General features: G+C 39.2%; 1 protein-coding gene and 1 long non-coding RNA gene across 3 annotated transcripts in view; one reads left to right on the top strand and one right to left on the bottom strand.

Annotated features, from left to right (window-relative positions):
• The window catches only part of tcerg1b (transcription elongation regulator 1b (CA150)), a 37,815-nt gene that overhangs the window by 10,538 nt on the left and 3,812 nt on the right, over window positions 1-23,465 (bottom strand). The window contains exons 3-14 of one of the 2 annotated variants that reach the window (XR_012396929.1): window positions 21,934-22,077; window positions 19,550-19,826; window positions 15,972-16,220; window positions 13,636-13,824; window positions 13,198-13,298; window positions 13,032-13,120; window positions 11,404-11,564; window positions 11,213-11,288; window positions 7,755-7,970; window positions 2,620-2,709; window positions 2,425-2,543; window positions 666-816 (exon numbers count right to left, since the gene is read on the bottom strand). Coding sequence is in view for 1 of the 2 variants with exons in the window: in XM_009295682.5 (XP_009293957.1) it covers window positions 666-816; window positions 2,425-2,543; window positions 2,620-2,709; window positions 7,835-7,970; window positions 11,213-11,288; window positions 11,404-11,564; window positions 13,032-13,120; window positions 13,198-13,298; window positions 13,636-13,824; window positions 15,972-16,220; window positions 19,550-19,826; window positions 21,934-22,077 (1,782 nt within the window). In the remaining variant the exon portion in view is untranslated. The remainder of the gene's footprint in view (window positions 1-665; window positions 817-2,424; window positions 2,544-2,619; window positions 2,710-7,754; window positions 7,971-11,212; window positions 11,289-11,403; window positions 11,565-13,031; window positions 13,121-13,197; window positions 13,299-13,635; window positions 13,825-15,971; window positions 16,221-19,549; window positions 19,827-21,933; window positions 22,078-23,465) is intronic. The other variant, XM_009295682.5, reaches the window with a different exon arrangement.
• Window positions 2,708-11,123, top strand: LOC141379911 (uncharacterized). The gene is made up of 3 exons (XR_012396932.1): window positions 2,708-4,384; window positions 5,860-6,667; window positions 6,918-11,123. It is a non-coding gene; the product is annotated as an uncharacterized lncRNA (long non-coding RNA).

Below are 23,465 nucleotides of genomic sequence, written 5' to 3' on the forward strand. Positions count from 1 at the left end.
TAATAAATAACTCTTGCAAGGTAATACCAATCACCAGATATGGAAACTAGAAATTTGAAGCTTTCAAATGATAAATAGTTTGTTATGATTGCTTTATGTTCAGACTACAATATTGTGGATTAAAAAACGTAATTGCAAATGGTCTCACAGGTTGTTGGGTGTCAGTAAACGTGTTTTAATCTATTACTCTTCCTTTGTAACACAAATAAATAAATCAAGTAAAAGTCCTGCTTCACAGCCAGTCAGAAACACTATTCATACCAAATTGTCAGTTTTATATTAACAACAACAACAACCAAAAAAAGCTAAATTAAACTCCAAATTTGAAGTTAATGTCTCAAAAAATGAGCTTTCAGTAAAATATTTCGGCGTACCAAAAATGACCACCAAATGAGCTCCAGTTTACATTGGTGACCATACATTGGCACCCCCTATTTTTGGGGGAATATGAACTGCATTTTTTCAGACTCTTGACAATATTTGTTCTAGTACCCTTTCTTCATAACAAAAAAAGTGGTAAAATATGTATTCAGAAGTCTTAGACCTTTCTAATGATATACAGTTTGTCATGAGTAGATGTGATGGTGATGGGTTAATTTATCTCACTCATCCACAGTCAATGAAAGAGGTGTTTTTTTTTTTTTTGTCTGGGAGTAGGAGCAAACCTTGTCTACTTTGTTTTTGGAGTCTTCTTTGTCCTTCTTTCTGAAGGCGGTCATGAACTCTGTGAACATCACCTCTCTGTCCTTCATCTTCTCAATGGCCTTGAAGCGAGGATCCTTTGAGTGTTTTGCTGCAAACTCACTGAATGTGGTCCTGAAAGGTAAAAGCGGAAGTAGTGGCTCAACAATGGGTAACCAAAACAAAGAAAAGTAGCAATGCTTGAACATAATTTTCCTTTGTATGCTTTTGTTTTGGTATAAATCCCCTTAATAAGAGATTCATTGAACGATTCAATCAAACGATTTGTTCAAATGAGGGACTCATTTCGAAACACAAAATAATGAGTGCTCCAAAATCTCCATGTACTTTTCAGCATTAATGCTGCCATCACAGAAGTGCAAGTAACCTTTGCCAAGGGCACTGACACATGGAAGTATGCGGTTTTGGACGCAGCCTTAGTGTACATTTAGGAGCACACTAGCTTGTTGATCATCTTAAAGAGCCATGAAACCCCCTTGTTTCAGCAGGGTGTTTTCACACCTCTACTTTGGAAAAAGTCAGAAAAGTGGGCGTGTCCAGCTCTGTTTAGGGGGGGAGTGTCGGAGTAGCAAAAGATGGATGGTGTGGGAGTGTCGATTTAAGCACGCGTTGAGTTTCAGAGTCAAAACACACACACAGGGGAAAAAGTGACAGTGTTTACATGGACATCTGTAGTCGAATTATTTGCCAAATTATTAACTTTAACTGCAGTTTGGCTCTTTCATTCAGGGAATTCATTCATGCATCTCGCGACAAAAGAGATTTTTGATTCGAGGAATTGCTGGAAGCGTGTATTTTTCATGCAATGTTTGATACCGCACGGCGAATGAGGAAAAAAAAAATCGGCAGGTAAGCCAAGTGTGTTATTCCGGTCACAAAATGCTGTGAAAATCCTACACGAGGTAAAAGTTTGGTTGTGGTGCTAACATGTTTACACTCAATGCAATACTTTGTTCGATACAAACTGAATAAACAAAGAGCACTGGTCACTCACTTACCAAATCTGTAGAGACAGGAAAATCCCAAGCAACTAGAACCGCGTCTTTATTAAGAGGAGACGAGCAGCGAATTCGGATCTCACCATTTGCAGATGAAAACGGGTAAACAATGTTTATTGTTGTCGAGCGTTGCATGCACTAATCCACACGTGACTCCAGCTGCGCTCTCACAGTGAGAAAATGAAAACAAAACTTTCACTGCAGCAAATTATAAAAGCAACACTGCTCGCTTGTTTTGCCATCAAAACGTGGCGTCTCTGCCGTCTAAACACTGTTACATTAATGAATATTAATGAAGTTGCACAATAGAGCGCGCTGATTGGTTTGAACCAAGCGTTACTCATGCATTAATGTTTGTTTGTTTGTTTGTTTTTTGTTTGTTGTTCAGCACACTCGGAGACGTAATACGGGACATCCAGGCTCAGACGTCCAGTCTGCACGCTGGAATACAAGCCAAGATCTCATGGCCGTGACGCAGCTTCAAAAATTCGTTTCAAATCGGAAGTACGAATTTGCTTGAAATATTGAAAAACAACCAATTTTCCCTTTTTAGTGAAATATATGTGTACTAATAGTGTTTTTAGCTGTGTGGGACACATATACGACTGTCAACAGCTCAAAAAATGTGTTTCGGTCTTTCGTGACCCTTTATTGAAGGTTACATAAGACATTTCATTATTTAATGCTGAACACCCAAACTGTAGAAAAGGCCCGTTCAACAGACCTCGTGTGAAGTTTGGCATCTTCCATCATCCTCCGGAAGTCATCCTTAGACTGCATGAGTTTATTCTTCTTCTCTTTCCTCTCCTCTTCAGCACGAGTCTTCACATACTGATCGAACACCTGCACAGTGAATGGAGACGAGTTCACAAATCTGCCCACTTCTGCTCATTCAGGCAAACCAGCAAATGGCCCTCACCTGCTTCCGCTCTTTAGGGTTGAGCAGTAAATACCGAGGGTCAAACACAATCTTGTGCAGCTCTTTGTCCCAAGTGGAAAAAGCTGAAACCTGCAGATATGAGGTGGACAGAAAAAAATTACTTCCCAATCAACAACTTATCCAATGGCTGTTATAAGAAAAACAAGTCAAGTGAATCATTACTCAAACAACTATTGGAACCCAATAAAAGAATCATTTTAATATTGCAATTACAGCCAACTGAAATGAACATTAACTACAATCACCATCAACTACACTGCTGAACAACTGGATATTAAAAAGAATATAATAAACGTAGAGCTTCTATATTTATTGTCATGTGATCATATCAAATTAATCAGCACAAAGTGGCAACTTCTTGAATATCCAAAGCAACGGTACACTCTCCTGTGGTAAGAGCAATTATTTGGCATTTCATGCAACAAAGTAGAACCAATGCTTTTTTAAATATGTATAAAAAGCAGACAGAGATTGTAGTATGAACAGTGACAAGAGAAGGCATGAACACTACTGTAAAAGTAGGAGTGGGCGGTATGACTGTCATTACACAACTCAATGGAGTATTTGATTTGCTGTCAATGAAAACACTGTATAACCTTATGTAACCAACCGGTCGTACTACATCAAACCCAGTCAGAGCTGAGATCGAACCGGCGATTCTTTGTCTAACAAGGAGGGTAAAACATCTTGTTGCTAGCGCCCCTTTTGAGGTCAGAGGAGTGAGGTTTATCTGCATAGCACTTCGCCATAGATATATACATTAGATGTCGCCTGGCCTATTGTTGCCTATTGGACGGAATGCGTCAATAGCGCCGCCATCTTGGTACAGGGTAGCGCTCCTTTGAAGTGAATGCGGGACCAAGCTACAGTGGAGGACTGTGGCCATCCAAAGCCAGAGATACACACATATACACATATAATTTTTTTTTTTCTAATTACGAAAATTAATTTTACATCACTTTTCTACATTGATGGGTCAGTGACCGCACGGGCATTCCTGACAAAAAGCTTGTGTTTGTGTGTACAGAAATGTACTATTCACCCTCCCAGTTAAATTTGATCTAATCCGTGTCCTGAAACACACCTCCTCTCCTGCTTTCACTTCTCATACTGACGGAGGGAGCGATTCGTTTGTGAATGAATCTCCGTTATGAATGACTCCTTCACTGGCCGACAATAATACAAGTTTCTGGCAGCGCAGCATCTCGTTGTCATATTTCTTCTGCATTGTTTGCTGATTTTATTCAACAAAACTAGCACAAGCCGAGTGTTTAGTGCAATTTGGAGCTGCTTTGCCTTATGGTGAATGCAGTAACTGACTGTTATCATCAATAACGTTACCTGATTAGCACAAAAGTTCAGAACATACAAAAACAGAAAAAAACTTAATATTACCAATGAAATGTTTTGCCTTTGTGCTTTGTTTTCTTTGTTTGCTCGTTACTACACCCGTAGACAGCGCTAAAGTCCAGCATCTTCACGTAATAACACTGTCTTGACTAGTGCGGTTGAATGACATTTGTCCTGGGAGCACTGTACCAATGTGGCGGCGCTATTGACGTATGCTCAGGGTCCCTATGCGATATCTAGTGTATATATCTATGGCACTTTGCTAGCTAGCCTTCATTACACTCATCCCCCTAAACCTCACTCCCATCCCGGACGAGCCCCCACATGTAACCAACTGGTCTTACTGCACCCAACCCGATTCTGACCTGGACTCGAACCGGCGATTCTTAAAGGGGTGGTCCACTACGATATTATATTTTAAACTTCAGTTGATGTGTAATGTAGCTGTGTGAACATAAACAGCATCTCTGAATGTAAAATATTCAAAGTTTAATGCAAAGGGAGACCTTGATTTGTACAGAGTTAGCTTAGCAACGCCTACAATTAACGAATTTTGGGGACTACAAAAAATACTTCCGCCCCCTGTGAGATCACAAAAGTTCGTTATTGCGCATCCCACACTGCGCAGGTAAAGGCCGTGGCCAGAGGCGCTGTAACGTTACTGCAGAGAGAGAAATGCCATCCTGCTGTTTCCACAGAGCTGTTCTGTTTCTGTTGTTGGGCTTCCAAATGACACGACCCAAACACAGAAGTGCTTACAGTTCAATATTAATTATGTTCCAGAGAACTATAAAATACATAGCAAGCATGATTTGACAAAACACAGCTTCCAGAATCTCTCCCAGTTCAGTGCTGGATTCAGTTAAAATCTCCTCAAAGATGGAGCAAGGAGACGCTGTGAACTCTGAGTCATGACCTGTAAGTGTTTTTATTTGTTAAAATTGATCATGACATGTACAGTGTCTAACTTTAACGGTGTGTTGTAGCAAAGATGTAAACAACGGGAAATTATGGTAACCGCTAACGACTTAGCTAACGTTACAAATCCATATTTATCAAACGGCTGTAAACGCACACACACACACATACACATACACGCACTCTTGGCCAGCACCTGCGTCTCTCTGTGTGAGACGGCAGAATTTCTCTCTATAGGCAGCTATGCTATGCGTTTTACAACTCGGACAATAAAGTCGCAAAAGATATGTGAACGATTCATGTTACTTACACAGGCATATTCCGCATATGCATGAAAGACGTCCTGTAACGCATTGATTTAAAAAAAATACAGCAATGATTTCCCAACTGGAGTGTAACATCAAAAACAAATCAATCCAGGCTCACAAAGGTCTCATCTCACATCTTGTGCTTTATTCTGTCACCACAGAAAATAACTTAATCCGAGCATGAGAGAAAAAGAACAATAAAAATCTCTCCCGCGCACATGCGCTTCTCGTGTTACAAATACTTCATCGTATACACGCATAAACACACTAAAAGGCACAGAAACAGTTAAAGGAGCCGCATCCCATTTTCACTCGTTACAGACACGTGTTGACTGACTGACTGACTGACTGACTGTTTACACAAAACGCGCGTGCTTGTCAGGGCGTGACGTGAAGCCGATCGGCGTATCACAGCATATTATGATGATGACCAATCAGAGTCACTTGAGGGTGGGCCTTTTAGAGGAACTAGGAAATATGACAGTCGTTTTCATGTTAGCTGAGTAGCTGTGTATAATCAAAGTGAGATTTATGAAAAAATAACACGATTTCCTTCAAGTTAAACATGAGCACACATTGCTTTGCATCTTATTAACACAACCAAGCCTTAAAAATAACATTCTGGACCACCCCTTTAATATAGGAGTTGTTTGCTATAAACAAGAAGGCTAAAGACCATGGCCTTTAGCGTCTGTTGCTAGAGCACGTTTTGAGGTCAGAGAAGTGAGGTTTACCTGCATAGCACATCGCTAGCTGGCCTCTGTTACACTCACCCCCTTAAACCTCACTCCCATCCCGGACGAGCCCCCATGTGTAACCCACTGGTCCTACTGCACCCAACAAGGTCTAAGCTGGGATCGAGCCGGCAGCTCTTTGTATGGGAGTCAGTTGCTCTAACAAGGAGGCTAAAGACCATGACCCCTAGCGTCTGTCACACGTTACACCTGTAATTGCTCATCCATGTTTCATATCTCTCATATCACAATGTCAACATGCTCTCATTTCATGCATTGGATGTCATCTCATTTACAACTGTATTGTAAATACATTTGGAGGACTTCTGTATTGATTGTAGGGGTGGAAATATCCTGCCTTATTTAGTCCGGTTGAATCGCACTAGAGTTCGTTTTTCCTTTTGGTGCGGTTCATTTGGGCAAGTGAGAATGCAGCAATCGTACTCGAGTGCGCACCAAAAGCGGAACAAATAAGCGTACCGAGACCTGCTTGAAGAGGTGGTCTCGGTACGTTTTGAAACGAACACTGGAGCGGTTCGTTTGGGGTGAGAATATGATCCGTACTAAAACAGGTCCAACCGCAAAAAGTACTGTGCCTTTCAGACTAAATAAGCTGCCGTAGGCCAATGCGCTGTGCTTTATGGGATATGGAGGAAAAATATTTGTTGACAGCGCTTTACCAACAGAGAGAGAGAGAAAGAGGGAGAGAGAGAGAGAGTCTTTTTTTGTCCTTACCATTTATTATTATATACTTTTGTTAATCTTTTTTAAATTTATTTATTTTTTTATCAACTTGTTAATTGTGACAACATTTATGTATAATATAACGATATGTATATGTGTTTATTATTACTTATATTTATTTTATCTATATGAATGTTCTGTATTTTGTTATTGCTTTGGCAACATTGTGATTTGTTTTACAGTCATGCCAATAAAGCTCTTTCAATTTGAATTTGAGAGAGAGAGAGAGAGAGAGGGGAAAACATTACCTGACGTTGGTAATATTTCCGCAAGATGACCATGTCGCAGTTTAGCTAAATTAATTAACGCCTCCTCCTGAAGTGACGAGTGATGCATTAAAACCCTGTTTTCCAGCCACGGCTGCGCTTCATTCTCGAAATGTATAGTTTGTCTAAAGCAGGCATACAATCAGTCAGCGCAGTCGTCCCTTCATAGTAAAAAGCGACAATTTGTGTCTGCCGGTTTTGTTTACTAGCGGGAGTTCATTGGCATTTTCCTGCACGTGAATTCTAACCAATCAATAAGCAGTTTAGGAAATATGTTCAACAACATCTGGCCACTGAGAGATATGGATTTTGTAAGATGACTCCATTTTAGTTCATTTCAATTGGTTCGGACTAAAGCCAGCAGTGTGGTGTGAAAACGGCCCAAAGACGTCAGAAGATGCAGCAATGTATCATTTATTACCCTTGGTGCGGACCAAATGAAACGAACTACAGACAAGAAAGCACCCTGAATCAGGTGTGTTCGGTTAAGGAGATGTGAAAATAGTGCGGAGCTGGCGGTCCTCCAGAATCGTGGTTGACAAACACTGATTTAAACTATGTGTGAAGTGTGTATAGAGCGTTTTTAGCAAGAACATCTAAACAGAACTTCTAAAGATATTGATCATACCGCCCATCCCTACCATCAAGCACAAATCATCTACCACCACGTCACTCATTTCAAAAAAAGGACAGGGTAAGAAAGTGAAGTGACAGAAAGAGCAGAGAGGAACGTAACACTCTATATTACATCATATTACAGAATGATAGGAACAAGAATGAACATAAGATTGTACCTTGGTGGGCTTCCATTCAGATTTATGTGTCTAACATTACAGAGCTGGTTAGAGTATTGCGTTGGATTGAAGTGTTTTACCCCTCTCTCCAGCAGCATGTCCCTGAACTGGTTCATGCGGGCCTCCAGGGGCACCAGGGCCCGATCGCGAGCAGCCTTCAGCTCGGCCTCCACGGCCACATCTTTCGCGGCTTCAGGCTCCTTCACATCGTCCTTCCTGAAGAAGCGAGAAGAGGACGATTGTAAGAAAAAACATTTTTAAATTGTGTTACTCTTTTGTTTGCTTGTTTTGCTAGTATGTAATGGTTTAAAACTGAAGAGAATCCCTTTTTCTGTCAAATTTCAATTAATAAAAATGCCTAAATCTAAACTTTTGGTTGTTAATGACTAATTTTGTGATAGATTTTAGCGGAAAAAACATTACACTCACGGAAATAACTTAAAGCTTAACTGAAGTATTGACTATTCAAATCTAATTAACCATACTTTAGTTTGATAGCTTGATTAAGCTAACTGAATGTGCAACGTGTTAAAAGTCAAAGGAATGCATTTTCCTTGCAGTCCCTATATTGGGATTAGGGATGCAACGATGAAGCGGTTCCACTATTAACAGAGCTTTAATTAGTCATGGTTAATAAATTGTAAAGGCTTCTTAACACCGCGTTTCTGCATGGAATAAAACTTCTGCAACTAAACAAAGTTATGCCAACTGTCAAGAAAGGCATTACAAATCTATGCATTTGGCCCTGAAGAGCAGCAATCGCTCTCTGCAGCGAGGTCACATTCGGTTCAAATGCCTGTAGACTAGTCGTTCACTCGGATGTTGCATTTTCCAGACTAGTTAGCCTCTCCTTGCTTTCCTATGCTTTCATCTCCACAATTACCGCCACTAGCGAGTTGTGCACTTCTTCCCGCAGGGATGATATTACTTCTTGAAACTCAGCCACATAAGTGTCAAACTTTTGGTGAATTCTGGTTTCCAAAGACTTAGGCCCCGTTTACACTAGTGCGGTTTAGTTTTAAAACGGCGTTTTAGAATGAAAACGATCCGCGTCCACACTCGCGTTTCACCCAGCGTTTCTGAACTGCTCTCCGTCCACACCAAAACGCTGAAAACGCACATCACGTGACCACACACACACTCTCAGGCAAGCGCTGTAGCCAATCTACCCAGATGAGAGCTGTGCTAGTCGGACTTCTCATCAAGCATCTCCCGCTGGATCTAACCTCACTATATTTATTAAACGGAATATTTCTTTCATCTTGTTGTCTTTATTTAACGACATATTCATTGGACATTGGAATCTATTACTTGTTCTCAGGTAACGTGTTTTGGCTAAGCGCAAAGATAAGTTAATGATTAATGTAAGCACGTACATTCTGTATATTGACTGATCGCTTGCCTTTATTTCCTATAATGTATAAACTTATTGTATGTTATACTTTTATAATGGCCATTATCGATTAAAACTGATATTCAGCAAAGAGAGGGTGTGTTTCGTATTTTCACTGAAATTGAAAGGAGGCAGTTGTTATCGGCTCCGTTTTGTTATAAATATGCACACAGTGAAGATGACGCTCATATTTGCAGCACGGCGCCTCAACATTTTTGCTTTCTGTTTAGTTGTTAATATTAAAATGAAAATAGGCAGTTCCTTAAATCATGTTTACATTTTATTGTTGAGAAAGTAAAACAACGTAGCCAGGGTGATGTGAATGAAGTTATAAAGTACACTGTTCCCTTTGAAGATTTACCCGTGTCCTCGGTATAGTCTGTTTTCCATATCAAACTGAGAAGAAGAGACTGCAGCCATGATCAAACTTGCGAAGTTTTAACTTACACGGAGAAGATGCAGGACTGAACTGTGCGTGTTAGGCTACTTAATATTCAGGAAAAGCCCCAATCAGAGAAGCGAATGTCTGCAGCCCCGCCTCCGTTTTCAAATGTCTCCGTTTTCCATCATCCACACTGAGACGGAGCAGCTGCGTTTCAGAATGAAAACGGCCTCTCCAGCGTTTTCTAAACGCTCCGTTTTCGGCGCTCGAGAACTCCGGCGTAGTGTGGACGGATGGCGTAACCGTAGCAAAACTTATGCGTTTTCAAACTAAAACGCACTAGTGTAAAAGGGGCCTTAATCTGCTGCCATTACTGTAGTACCATCAATCATGCTTGTTTTGTCTTTGGCCGACTCGGCAGACCCATTAGGGCTTGCCAAATCAGTCTTTTTAAGTTACAGTCGCTATTTAAAAGTTACGAACTTGTACACCAAGGCTAATATGCACGCACAGTGGATTAAAGGTTGATTTTAACCATGTCTGAGGCTTTTAACTAAGGGCCGTTCACATAGACCGTCTTTTGCACGAGCAAGTTTGTTATTTCTGGAGGCGCAAGGCTTGCGCACGGCGCTCACACTTTTCAGGCGCACCTAGTTGAAAGAATGCTGCAAGCGCACCGCGGGTCACGTGACAAGAACTGCGCATCATCAAAATTACTATGGAATATACACATTTCTAAATCAAAAAGAAAAAATACAAAAGGAAAACACCAAATTATTTTGTAATATAGTTGAATACCAATTTTTTTTATTTATTCTTATTTTTATTTATTTTTTGTTCTGTCATTTATTTTCAGTGTAAAGTCCAAAGAGAAATGGACTATTGTTAGCTATTTAGGATTATTTTGTGCTGTATTAATTGGTTACTGAGCAGCAATAAATAACACTTTATAATATAAGGAGTTTTTGTGATTTACTAAACTAGTAGCGTTTAAAATTAATGAAAGCATAATAATCGCGATAACCGTGATTATTCCTCATACTATAATTCTACAACCAAAATCTACAATCGTTGCATCCCTAATTGGGATAATGGGTGTTTTGAAATGTAGAATATATCTTTAAGCTTGGTTTCTTGTAAACAAATCCCAAAATATTTATCATATCAATACACATCACAGAAGGGCTGAAGCTTGGATGGTTCACTGGGGTTTGCCTAACGAAGGCTAAAAAGAGGTCAAGCAAGGTGGGTTACCTTGGAGGCCCATGTTGGCATCGCCAGAGCTTAGAAGCGTTCCCTGAAAAATAGTCCCCAGTGCAACAGGACCACTGTTTGGGGTCAGGGGGAGGCAGGCGTGAAGGGCACTGATGGGAAACAGTGACTGATTTGATTTGGTCAATGTTATGGAGTCACCACTTTTCACAGACCCAAACTAAAGATTAGCACAGCTAAGACAAGCATTGGGTGCACAAAAAAAGTCGCCGAAGATTTCTTCAATTGTGACACAAAATGATCCAATCAACACTGGTGGTTCGGAAGCAGTCCTGATTTCTTTTTTCTGCATATGATTAGAAAATAATATATGATGCTTCTCCTTTCTCCTATATATTACACAATCTAGGTGCTCTGCAGGGCTCAGTGTTTGGCCCCTTATGATTCCTCTTAACTGCCCTTGGTACTTACTTCCTCTTCTTAGCTTTAGAAGGCTCGTCGTCTAGCATGTCCTCCATGGCTGTGTCGATCTCTTCTTTGTTGAAACCTGCATGTGAAATAAAAGTGCTTTTAAATAAAAAATAAAACTAATTTTTTGTTGCTTAACCAACAAAAAGACCAAAAAAAAAAAAATCTGCAATATGATTCACAAAAGATTTCACCTATTTTCTTGATGTCATCAAGGCCTCTTTTGTGGGGAGGCTCTTGAATGTATCTGTCCACATCAGCGCGGCCCACTAGCTCCTCGGGCCGGTCCCACATAGAGAGTCGAGTGGTGGGGTTGTAGTAAAACACACGTTCATCTCCAGTCCAGACCACACACCTTAAAAAAAACACAAGTGCATTCCAGTTTTAAAGGTCCCATGAAATAAAATAAAGTTTTTACATGTTAGTATCCGTATGGTAGTCTTAAGATTATTAACAAGCTAGTGTGCTCCTAAATGCACACTTAAGCCTGATTTATACTTCTGCGTCAAGTGACCGGCATAACCCACGGCGCATGCAACGCCCGTAGCTGTGCATTTATATTTCTGCGTGCTGTCTCTGTTGGTCTGCATTACACTTCCGAAACGCTAGTTGGCAGTGAGGTGTAAAAGTTCCTCTGTGTTGAGTTTCTTCGCTACTGTTTTGCTTTACCTGAACACTTCCTGGATGTACAAGTGGCTCAAACTCGCTCATTTTGAGGCAGGAACCGGCGGACGTGCAACAACTTTAACCATGAGGTAAACACAAAACAAAACTTTCCATCCGGAGCTCCTTTACGGGACTCCACACTTGTAAACAATCGCTCCATCAGGCTCGCACCATTCACGCGGCTCTCGGTCCCGCCCAGACTCATCAGCGCTACCAAGCCGACCAATCACAGAGCTTGCGCTACGCATCGTTGCGATGTTTAGTTACATTATTTGAGAGGTGCACGTCAGCGACGCCGACGGCCACGGCGAAGGGCTATGCGTCAGCGCCGTAACATACGCCGCCGTTTGACGCAAAAGTATAAATCAGCCTTAAGGCGGCGCATACCGCATACTTCTATGTGTCAGTGCCCTTGGCAAAGGTAACTTCTGTGATGGCAGCATTAATGCTGAAAAGTACATGGAGATTTTGGAGCACAATATGCTGCCTTCTTTTCCAGGAATGCCCATGCATATTTCAACATGATATTACAAGACCACATACTGCAGACATTACAAAGTCCTGCTGCGAAGAAAGAGGATGCAGGTTCTTGACTGGCCTGTCTGCAGTCCTGACCTGTCTCTAATAGAGAACGTGTGGTGCATTTCGAAGTGCAAAATGTGGCAATTACGACACTGTACTGTTGCCTGCCCAAAGACTTAATGACAGGAAGAAAGGGACAAAATTACACCTAAAACACTTCATTACTTAGTGTCTTCAGTCCCTGAACATCTTTTAAGTGTTATGAAAAGTAAAGACAAAATTACAAAGTGTTTATTTTGAAAAATCTGCAATGAAATGCAGGTTAAAGTAAATTTAGAAATAACTATTATTTTTTTCATTTACGTTTTCCAAACTGTCGCAAGTACTTCTGATTAGGGGTTCTAAGTAACTAAGTAACATTATGAGTGTGCAGTTGTGTGGTGTATGTCAAATTACCAAAACCATGTGGTCACTTTGACAGCATGCATTTAAGAAAACTTCTAATGTGCTTTACTGAATAAAAGTTGCCTGAAACCACAGACATTGTTGAATTTGTTGTCCTGCTATCCTATCTCTGACCTCTGCAGCTTATCTCACCCACTTTTACTGAAACAGAGATGGTAGAAAAGCTTACCAGGGAGTACCAGGAATGGGATTCGTGGCTACAGGTTTGCCCTTCTGTGTGGCCTTTTCCTCCTCAGTCATATCTTCTTCCCTGGGCAACTAAAACATCAAAGACATGATCAATAATATTTCCAGAGCTTGCTTCATTTAAACCATTGGTGAGCTTTTACACTTACCTCTTTAGATTTCCCGAAGTCAGCTTTGGCTTCCATGTCTATAAGCTTTAAATCTAAATTGATATTGTTGTGGATATCTCTAGCCTTGTCGCTGTCCTTATCTGCTCAGACAAAAATAAGTAGCATTTCTGAAAATAACATACTCGCAAACTGATTTGTTTGTTTGTCTATTTGAGTTTAACGCCATCCCAGCTACTCTGGCCATTTTCATAGCAAGAAAAAAAGGTTATATTAAAGGTTAGACAATTTATTTTGACTAAAAACTCTAAACCCGTCTTTGGATTAACAGAGTTCAAAATAACTTCACGAAAATAAATTGAACAACCTAAATTATCTAGAATTACAAGCAACACAATCCAATAGGAAAAGTGCAGTTGCAGTGCTTTAACATACTCAAATGCAAGAGTTATTGGTCAGCCCCCCAAACTTTTGGAGTACCTCTCTCTTTTAGTTCAAAAGGTTTCTCCCAGGTGGACTCCAGCGTTCGGTTGTTGTAATAGTAGATCCTTCCATCAGCCGTCTTGAACTCGGACCACTCAGGAAGCGGAATAGCACCCGCCAGAGACATAGGAGATGCAGCGATAGTTAGCTGGGGATGCATCATGGGAACTAAAGGAGGGCCCATGCCTGGTAGCACAAATAAAGAGTAGCACTTAGCAACAAATTAATTTATATTAATGTATGTTTATACATTAAAGCAATTTACAAACTAATATCAGTTATTCAGCAAAATTAACTTTAAGGTGAGCGACGTTCGTCTGACAGGTCCATTTGCGATAGCACCCTCCCAATGGATATTGGATACGACGAAATAGCCAAGCATCCAGCCCCAAATATACAACTATCTCATCGAAACTCCAAGTGATTTTACAAGAGAAGTTAAAGGCCTACAAGTCTTTGGATGCCAACAATTTGGTGTGGTCATGTGCAGGAAAGAATGTCCCATGATTACCAGATTCAAAACTTTGTAGTGCTAAAAACCGAGGTTCTGCCTAGCCAAAGACAAGGAAAGACAACGGAGCTATACAAGGCCTGGGTTATCATCAACAAGCAAAACAACTGCATTCTGACAGCGAACTGCACCTGTACGGCAGGGTATGTGAACATACTTTTTTACATTTCATTCTAAGCATTCAGTGTCCGCAGTTTAATTCACCGTATGTAACTGTTTCTGCTGAAATCATTGCTTCAATCTAAAACAAGTAATGTGTATGATTCAGCATAGCGTGAAATTACCTGATATGAAATGAGAACTGCAGAGTCCAGCGTTTTTAATTAGGTCCTCACTCTATTCAGCTATTCTGATGGCTGTTAGCCAAAGATGTCTGCGGTTGGCATTAAAAGCAGTGTGGTGTACGGTAAAAGTTACGTTTTCTAATTTATTCGAATTTGGCATCCTACCGCACAACACGACATGTTTGATATTACAACCTGTTTTTGCAACAGGTATGCGCGGTTGAACCTGTGTGACGTCATGTGGGATGTAGGTTGGGAATTTCCCTATGGAAGTCAAGGTCTGCAGAATTTTTCTAAATGTATTTTGTGTTCAACAGAAGAAACTCATAATGCTTTGAAACAAGTCAAGGATGAGTAACTGATGACGAAATTTTCATTTTAGGGTGAACTATTCCTTTAACACCAATAATCTTAATGACTTATTTTTTCTATGCATTTAATAATAATAATAATAATAAATATATGTATTTATTTTTTAATTAATTAAAAAACAAAAATTCACCAAATTTCCCAATAGATTTAGGAAGCTTAGTCTGAATGCATGTTATATATGAAAGGAGTGCCATCTACTGGTTATCAGAGTTATTTAAGTTCACCACTATACTAAACACATGTATTATTATTTGTTTTGATTTCAAGGGTTAGTTCACCAAAAAAATGATTACTCACTATTTACTCACCCTTGAGTGGTTTCAAACCTTTATGAGTTTCTTTCGTCTGTTAAACAAAAAAGATATTTTGAAGAATGCTAAAAACCTGTAACTATTGACTTCCATAGTATAGAAAACAGATACTACGGAAGTCAGTGGGTGCAGGTTTTCAGCATTCTTCAAAATATCTTCTTTTGTGTAGATGAAGGATGCAATTGATGATGGAATTTTTTTTTCAGGGTGAACTATTCCTTAAACACCAATAATCTTAATGACTTATTTTTCTATGCATTAAAAATAAAAATAAAAATGTCCCAATAAATGCAGGGAACTGAGTCTGAACGCACTTTATATATCTAAAGAGTGCCATCTACTGGTTAAGAGTTATTTATTATCACCCCTAAACTAAATAGTATTATTATGCATTTAACATGTATAGATACATGTACCCTCGAGTGTTTCCAAACCTTTATGAGTTTCTTTCTTCTCTTAAAAACAAAAAGACATTTTGAAGAATGCTGAAAACCTGTAACCATTGACTTTCATAGTATTTGCTTGTCATAAAGGTTTGAAACAAGTAAATGTTGAGTAATCAATTACAGAATTTTCCGTTTTGGGGGAACTCTCTCTTTATTTTATTTGAGGGTTTCTGCAGGTTTCTTCAAGTCAAAATGAAACACTTTTTAAGACCCTTTACAGACTTATACTGGGCTAAACACTCCAGGTTACTTCTGTAAATAGTTTTTGTTTTAATGAAATATCATGTAAAGGCATGCGTCTTTAGTTTTCTTTCCATGATTAGGGAATTAAACTTTATTTTATTTTGTCTCTTGCCTTCATATATTGCAACTCGAATTACTTACAAGGCATCAACTCATTTCTACATACCAGGCAGTGGGATGTGCATTCCGGGTAGAGGCACTCTGAACGGAGGAACCATGACAGGGGGGAATGGAATTGCACCAGCCGGCGGGGCCACAGGCAGGCCAGGAGGAAGACTCTGATGCAACAGCGGCATCGTCTGCACTGCAGTGACCGTAGCCGTTACTGTAGGTACACTGACCACTGCCACAGGGGTCACACTGACACTAACAGGAGGAGTAGAGACCACTGGAGGCATCTCTGACACTACAGATGCTACAGGAGGAACAAAACAAAAAAACACAGATGATTAAATAAAACTTTGCAGATGTATTAAATTGGCAAAAAAATATATATATATATTTTAAACCCTTATAAAAAGCACAATATATAATTTTACCATTGATAATGTACAGGATCTGTAATATATACTTTAATATGTTTAACTAACTAACAGTTCAGAACACATGCTATTTGGGGAATCATTGTTTACCCATAACAGAGTGAAAGTTTATTATTATCATATTAGTAAGGGCCACTTTACATTTGATTGACTTTTTTTTTCTTTTTTTTGATGGAGAAATCCTGCTGTATTTAAAGAGCCCCTGTTATGGGTTTCCATGCAGTGTGTAACAGCTCTAAATAAATGAAAACATTCAACTGAAGTTTAAATCTGGAAGTGCACCGTTTAAAACCATTGATTATCAAAGCTAAGAGTCGACAAAGTTGAATATATCGAAAAATATGACCTTTTATAATGCATAATGGGATTCTTTAATCAATTATTGTGTGAGGAGCATCAAAAATTTGCTCCCTCAAACAAAAACAAAAAGAAATCCATGATATGGACTTCAATGATATGACTAGGGCTGCTTGATTATGGGCAAAATCATAACCATGATTATTTTGGTCATAATTGTAATCAGGATTATTCAAAACGATTATCAGTTGAAGTCAAAATTATCCATCCTCCTGTGAATTTATTTTTATATATAAATATTTCCCAAATTATGTTTAACAGGGGTTTTTCACAGTATTTCCTATAATATTTTTTCTTCTGGAGAAAGGCTTATTTGTTTTATTTCAGCTAGAATAAAAGCAGGTTTGAATATTTAGAAACCTATTTTAATAGCTTGATATTATTAGCCTCTTTAAGCAATACATATGTTTGATTGTTTGCAGAAGAAACTACTGATATACAATGACTTGTTTATTTACCCTAATTAAGCCTTTGAATGTCATTTTAAGCTGAATACTATTATCTTGAAAAACATCTAGTAAAATATAATGTACTGTCATCATAGCAAAGATAAAAGAAAGGAGTTATTAGAAATGAGTTATTAAATCTGTTATGTTTAAACTGTGTTTTAGGTATCTTCACTGTATTTTTGATTTTATTATTAATTAATGATAAAAACAGTCGGCAACAGCAGGAATACCGCACGCTGTCACTTTAAAGAGCCCATATTATGGGTTTTTGAAAATTCCCCTCCATGTAGTGTGTAACACAGCTCTAAGTGAAGTGAAGTATCCAGCTAAGGCTTAAATCTGTAAGAATACAGTGTTTAAAACGGTTGATTCATCTATAAAAGAGTCGACTCATAGTGCTTCAAACGAGTCGCCTTGATACCGATTCATTAGGTGTTTCACCATGACGTACGAACGAAACCAAGTTATTCACGTGCACGCGCAAACCCGGGAGATTTCAAACCTGAGGCCCCGCCCTCTGACGCAGAAACCCAGAGACACACACACACACACAAACATGCCGGTGGATTAAAGTCACACTGCAGATGGATATATTGAGTCTCTACCCAAAGATGAAACCGCAGCATTATAGCCAAGCAGTTGGAAACTACTGGAAACTTCTGGAAACTACATGCTACAAAGAATACTTCAACAGCGTTTGTTAAAGGAAGAATCAGTAAAGAGTAACTTACTGATGGACGTCAGGATGGATTTTTCTTCCTCCATTTCTCAAGTGTAAGTACGTGCGATTAAAGTTGCCTCGTTGACTCTAGCTTGCAAATGTATTTAGTTGTGATTTGTTACTTGTAACCGCGTGTACTGTATCAGGTTAACTGGCTATATTCTCTTATCGCGTGCAAAGTCACGTTAAAAACGCGACGCGTGCTGCTTTGTTAACGGAGCTCCGTGGACGAGGAGTAGTGTGTGTGTCTGTGTGTGCGTGTGCGCGCGTTGTCGTCCAGAGGTGTGTGTGTTTGTGTGCGCGCGCGCGTTGTCGTCCGGAGCAAAGCGCGTGTGTGTATGTGTGTGTGTGTGTGTGTGTGTGTGCAATATGCATGTGTGTGTCTGTGAAATATGCGTGTGTGTGTCTGTGAAAAGAGCAGAGTGAGAAGCTAGGAGATCTTCTCAACGGTTATTAAAGTTTTTGCTCAATAAAATAGTTAGTTGTCTGAATTTTTAAGTCTATCGTCTGTATTTACATTGACCCACTGGCAGCTAAAATCCACGCCTACACTATCGAGCGTGTATGAACTGTGATTACTTTTATATTGCTGATTAGCTGTTTGGCATTTCACTCTCTGACTGAAGGCAGTCGACCAATCTCAACAGACTCATCGGTCCAATCAGCGCAGATTAGCTTCGCGCTAAGGAGGGGTTTGGGAACAAATGAATCACTGGACGATTCATACAGGAGTCGCTGGGATAATTAGGTAAAAATAAATGCAGATTATAAGACCACGAAAGTGTTTTTTGACCTTGCATGCATATTAAACTGTTGTTGGAGACCCTTACAACCAAGATATGACCCTATTTTATGTATAATATGGGCTCTTTAAGAATAGTGTGGCTCTGATATGGTTTCTCTTTCTCGTGTCTTTTGATTCTCAACTTGTTAGTTGTTAGTTGTATTTGACCATTAAAGCGCTCACATTAAGATCGTGTTAGATGTGTGTGTGCTCTGCCGTCCGAGGCTAAGTGCGGCGCGCGCGCAAACACACACACACGCTACCTGTCCGAGGCTAAGCACGGTGCGCACACACACAACAGCACGTGCTCTTTTAAAAATATGAATGATGCGCATCCCGTGCTGCAAAAGTTACATTACAGCACATGCTTTTAGTCATTTTCACGTGGAACTGAGCTTTGCAGAGGCAAAGAGCTTTCACATGTGTACAACTGGAAAGTGGGCGGTACGTGATGGAATAATCGTTTATAACGATTAATGGTTTTTCATAATCGTTAAAAGCCAAAATCGAAATCGTATTTTTGATTAATTGCACAGCCCTAGATATGACATAAAAAAAACAATACAAATTTCCCTGATTTTTCATTTGAAGAGACTAGTGTTGACACAATAATGGAATTTCTAAGGCTGCATTTACACTGCAATGTTTAAGTGACTCAATTCAGATTTTTTTTCTCCCATGTGCCACAGATCGGATATGGCCCATGTATGTGCAAGTAATGACAAGGATTCCGATTTAGTCAAATCAGATTCAGGCCTTGTTCATGTGTGGAAATTTATCCGATGTGAATCGGATCTGTGTTCTCGTGTTTGCAGGTAGATCGGATGTTACGACTTGGATATATCTGATTTGGAACAGCTGACCATTCTATGATGTATATGCAGTACTCACTAATAGAGGGTTGTGATGCAGTCGGGGCCGGACTAGTGCTGGGGTCAGGGCTGGTGCTCAGGGTGTGGGAGGGGGACATGCTCTGGGTCGAGACTGTGTCGGTCACAACAGTAGCGGTGGTGCTAGCAACATTAGCAGAAGCGGCGCTGTTAGGAGCCGCTGCAGCTCCTCCGGACTGAGCTGCCATCAGCGGGTTAAGCTCTGACTGTTGGATGATCTTCACTCCTTCTGGTTTGGTCCAGGCTGACTCGCGTGTCCGAGCATTATAATAATAGACCTGGAAGAGTATTAAAGAAAGGTTTCAAAAGTCACAGGATGCTCATGCCAGGACTAGATCAGGATGGAGGACAGGTTTTTCAAAGTTACGAAGCACACTATTTGTCTCAGATGGAGAAAAGCTAGTTCATGCTTTCATTAATTCTAGGTTGGATTACTATAATGCTCTGGCTGCTGTTTGCCCAGAATCCTCTATTAATAAACCTCAGTATAACAAAATGTAGCTGCCAGAGGAGTAGGCCCAACGGATCCAAATGACATCGAGAAAGGCCAGCGTCAGCCCAAAACACTACTGAATTGTCGTGAAAAAAATACCAACTTGGGTTTTAGGTATGTGTACAACGCTAATACAGTGTTCTGAATATATGCACCTCACTATCTTTGGGTCCTAGGTGTGAAAGGACACTCTGGTTGGGTTTAGAGATGTGTTGAAGAGTCATGTCGTTTTGTAAATAATAACGTTTTGTCTGTGTGGACTTAATACATTTATTTTACATTCCTTCATGAGATTGAATTACGCAGCTCTTTCCCATTAACTAACAAAATGGAGGCCTAAATATAATATATATGTTCAAGCCTAATCACGACGTCAGAGTTTATATTCCCTCCTCAGGCGAGCTTTAACAAACAACTGGCTGGAATACTTTGCATCTGCTCACTTTTTATCCTACTTACACTGGCTGCCTGTTAAGTTTCATATTGATTTTAAAATATTGCTTCTTACCTATAAAGCTTTAAACAATCTAGCTTCTGTTTATCTAACCAACCTTCTGTCTCACTATAATTCAACCCGCTCTTTAAGAGCTCAAAACTCAAGGCTTCTGGTAGTACCCAGATTAGCGAGGTCTACTAAAAGAGGTCGAGCCTTCTCATTTATGGCTCCTGAACTCTAGAATACCCTTCCTGATTATGCCAGCTGCAGGTTAACTCTGTCTGTATATAATAAATTATATCTGATTGTAAATTTAACTTAATTTGAATGTGATGCAATAATGTGCACCTTTTGTAGAGCTGCTGTGAAACAATAATGATTGTAAAAAGTGCTATACAAATAAAATTGAATTGAACCAAAACCCTAAACTGACTTAAACTGACTATTAGGTTCGCCTAAAAACTAAGATTGTCTTCGTTTACTGACTCCTTGTTTCAAATATTTTTGAGCTTCTTATGTTGAACACAAGAATATATATTTAAGAAAGCTGGAAACCTGTAGCCACTGACTTCTATAGTATTTGTTTTTCCTACTATGGAAGTGGGTGGTTACAGGTTTCAAACTGTCTTCTTCTGTGTACAACAGAATAAAGAAACTCATAAAGGTTTGGAACCACTTAAGAGTGAGTACAAGTGAGTAAATGTTCGTTTTTGGGTGAACTACTCTTTAAAAGGCCAAAACGTCACAATCAGGGAACATGGAAACCAGGAAACAGAACCAAATCTGTGATCTAGAAGTCCTACCAAAAGAGATTTGGGCCCAGATTGCAGTTGAAAGGTGAAAGAGACTACTTTTACAGTATGTTCATTCATTTTCTTTTTCAGCTTAGTCCCTTTATTAATCTGGGGTTGCCACATCGGAATGAACCGCCAACTTATCCAGCATATGTTTTACGCAGTGGATGCCCTTCCTGCTGCAACCCATCTCTGGGAAACATCCATACACACTCATTCACGCTCATACACTACGGACAATTTAGTTTACCCAATTCACCTGTACTGCATGTCTTTAGACTGTGGGGGAAACTGGAGCACCCGGAGGAAACCCACGCGAACACAAGGAGAACATGCAAACTCCACACAGAAACGCCAACTGACCCAGCCGAGGCTCGAACCAGCTACCTTCTTTACAGTATGTTATAAAGAGTAAATTATTCTGTCCAACATAACTTTGTAGATCAATTCATAGACTGACACAGTTTCAATTTACTAGAACGTCCATGTTAAGCTGCTTTGACACAACCTACATTGCAAATGCACCCTAGAAATAAACATTATGTTTTGCACGCACATCTTTAGGAACAAAATTTCAGCACTGATTCCTCATTAAAACTAAATCTTGCATTATTGCATTACTATTATATGATGATTATTATTATTACAAAAGAGCTTAGTACCTTTCCTTCTGGAGTGTTGTTCTCAACCCAAATTTCCTCACTAGGCAAACTAGCTGCTCCTGGTGATGGAGGCATTCCAGGTGGAAAGATCATCCCGGGAGGAGGAGGCATGTTACCCATAGGCGGGGGCATGAACGGCGGCCTCTGTGAAAAATACAACATATTTATTACATTTTTAATATAAGAATAAGCATGAATAGAAAACAAAATGACTTATTGTAAGACTTTATTGAAGAAAACTCTGTCTTGAAACTTTTTTTTAAATGACAGTAACCCAGATGAAAATGTATTCAAATTTGGGACGAATTTAAATCGTTTGGGATGTTAAATGAATAATGATACAAGTTTGAAAAGCAGGGACCATTATGTTTTCTGTAAACTGACTTAACATGTCCTTATCACCAGGTGAATTGTATCATTAAACTGAAGACAGTAAACATGACAAGTACTTATAAGTGAAACAATAAAAGCAATTTGCAATATTTAGTCAATTTGCTGGGTTTTTTTTCCTCAGCTTTTGCCAGAAAATGTGGATTTAACAAACGAGCTGTAGACACTGAATGATGCAACAATCTAATTCTCCATGACATCGATTTATTGACAACTTTTGGTGGTTAAACACTAACGACTGAAAAGCTATATGCAGCATGAGACGTTTGATTTTATATTTATTTTGTGCAGTAATTAGTATTGTAATGCTGGGTTCACACAAAAAGCACACATTTTGCACAAAATAACTGAACTGATTTGCATGAGGATAAAAACATCCCACTAGTAAATTAGAGTGGTGACACTGACTGTGGTGTAAATTAGTTTTGCTGTACCTGTTATTTAAACCAAAAAGACATACTCCTGATAAAACAATAATTTTTCTTATAAAATGTAACACAAAGCTAATCAAAAAAAAAAATCTATATATATATATTTTTTTGTATATATATAAAAATGACTATATAATGATTGTAATGTTCATTTAAATTAAGATATAAAAGTAGATATCTTAATTTAACCCTTGTGCACTGTTCAAATTGACTACCCTTTTGTTATGTTTGGGATGAAAACATCCACTGAATTAAACTGCTGTAAAAATGCATCAGAATAATATTTTCTTTCAGTTTTTTTTGCAAATATTTGTTAATCGACCGTAGTCCTGATCAAAACTACTGAATGTTTTAAAAATTACAGGATTTAAACTCGCCATTTGCCAAGTTCACAAATTAGGTTTCTGGTTTGGTGAAAAAAAAAAAAAACAACCAAAAAAACAACATGAGTATTTTCAGTATAAAAAGTAATCTTTGACTGGATTTTCCCCCCTTTTATTGCAGTCTTGAACATGTGAAATATAAGTAACAACATTGGCTTTGATGTACTGTTTTAGATTTAAAAAATGTTCTCCCTAATTTACTGTTGGTGGCTGTTTCTGCCCCATAAACTCCTATTATAACCACATTTGATGGTGCATAAACACAGTCTTTGTTTTTGTTTACTCCATGTAGTTCAGAGAGCTGAGGTGCATATTTTGATTTTCTCAG

Source organism: Danio rerio, chromosome 21 (assembly GCF_049306965.1).
Source record: "Danio rerio strain Tuebingen ecotype United States chromosome 21, GRCz12tu, whole genome shotgun sequence".
NCBI lineage: Eukaryota > Metazoa > Chordata > Actinopteri > Cypriniformes > Danionidae > Danio > Danio rerio.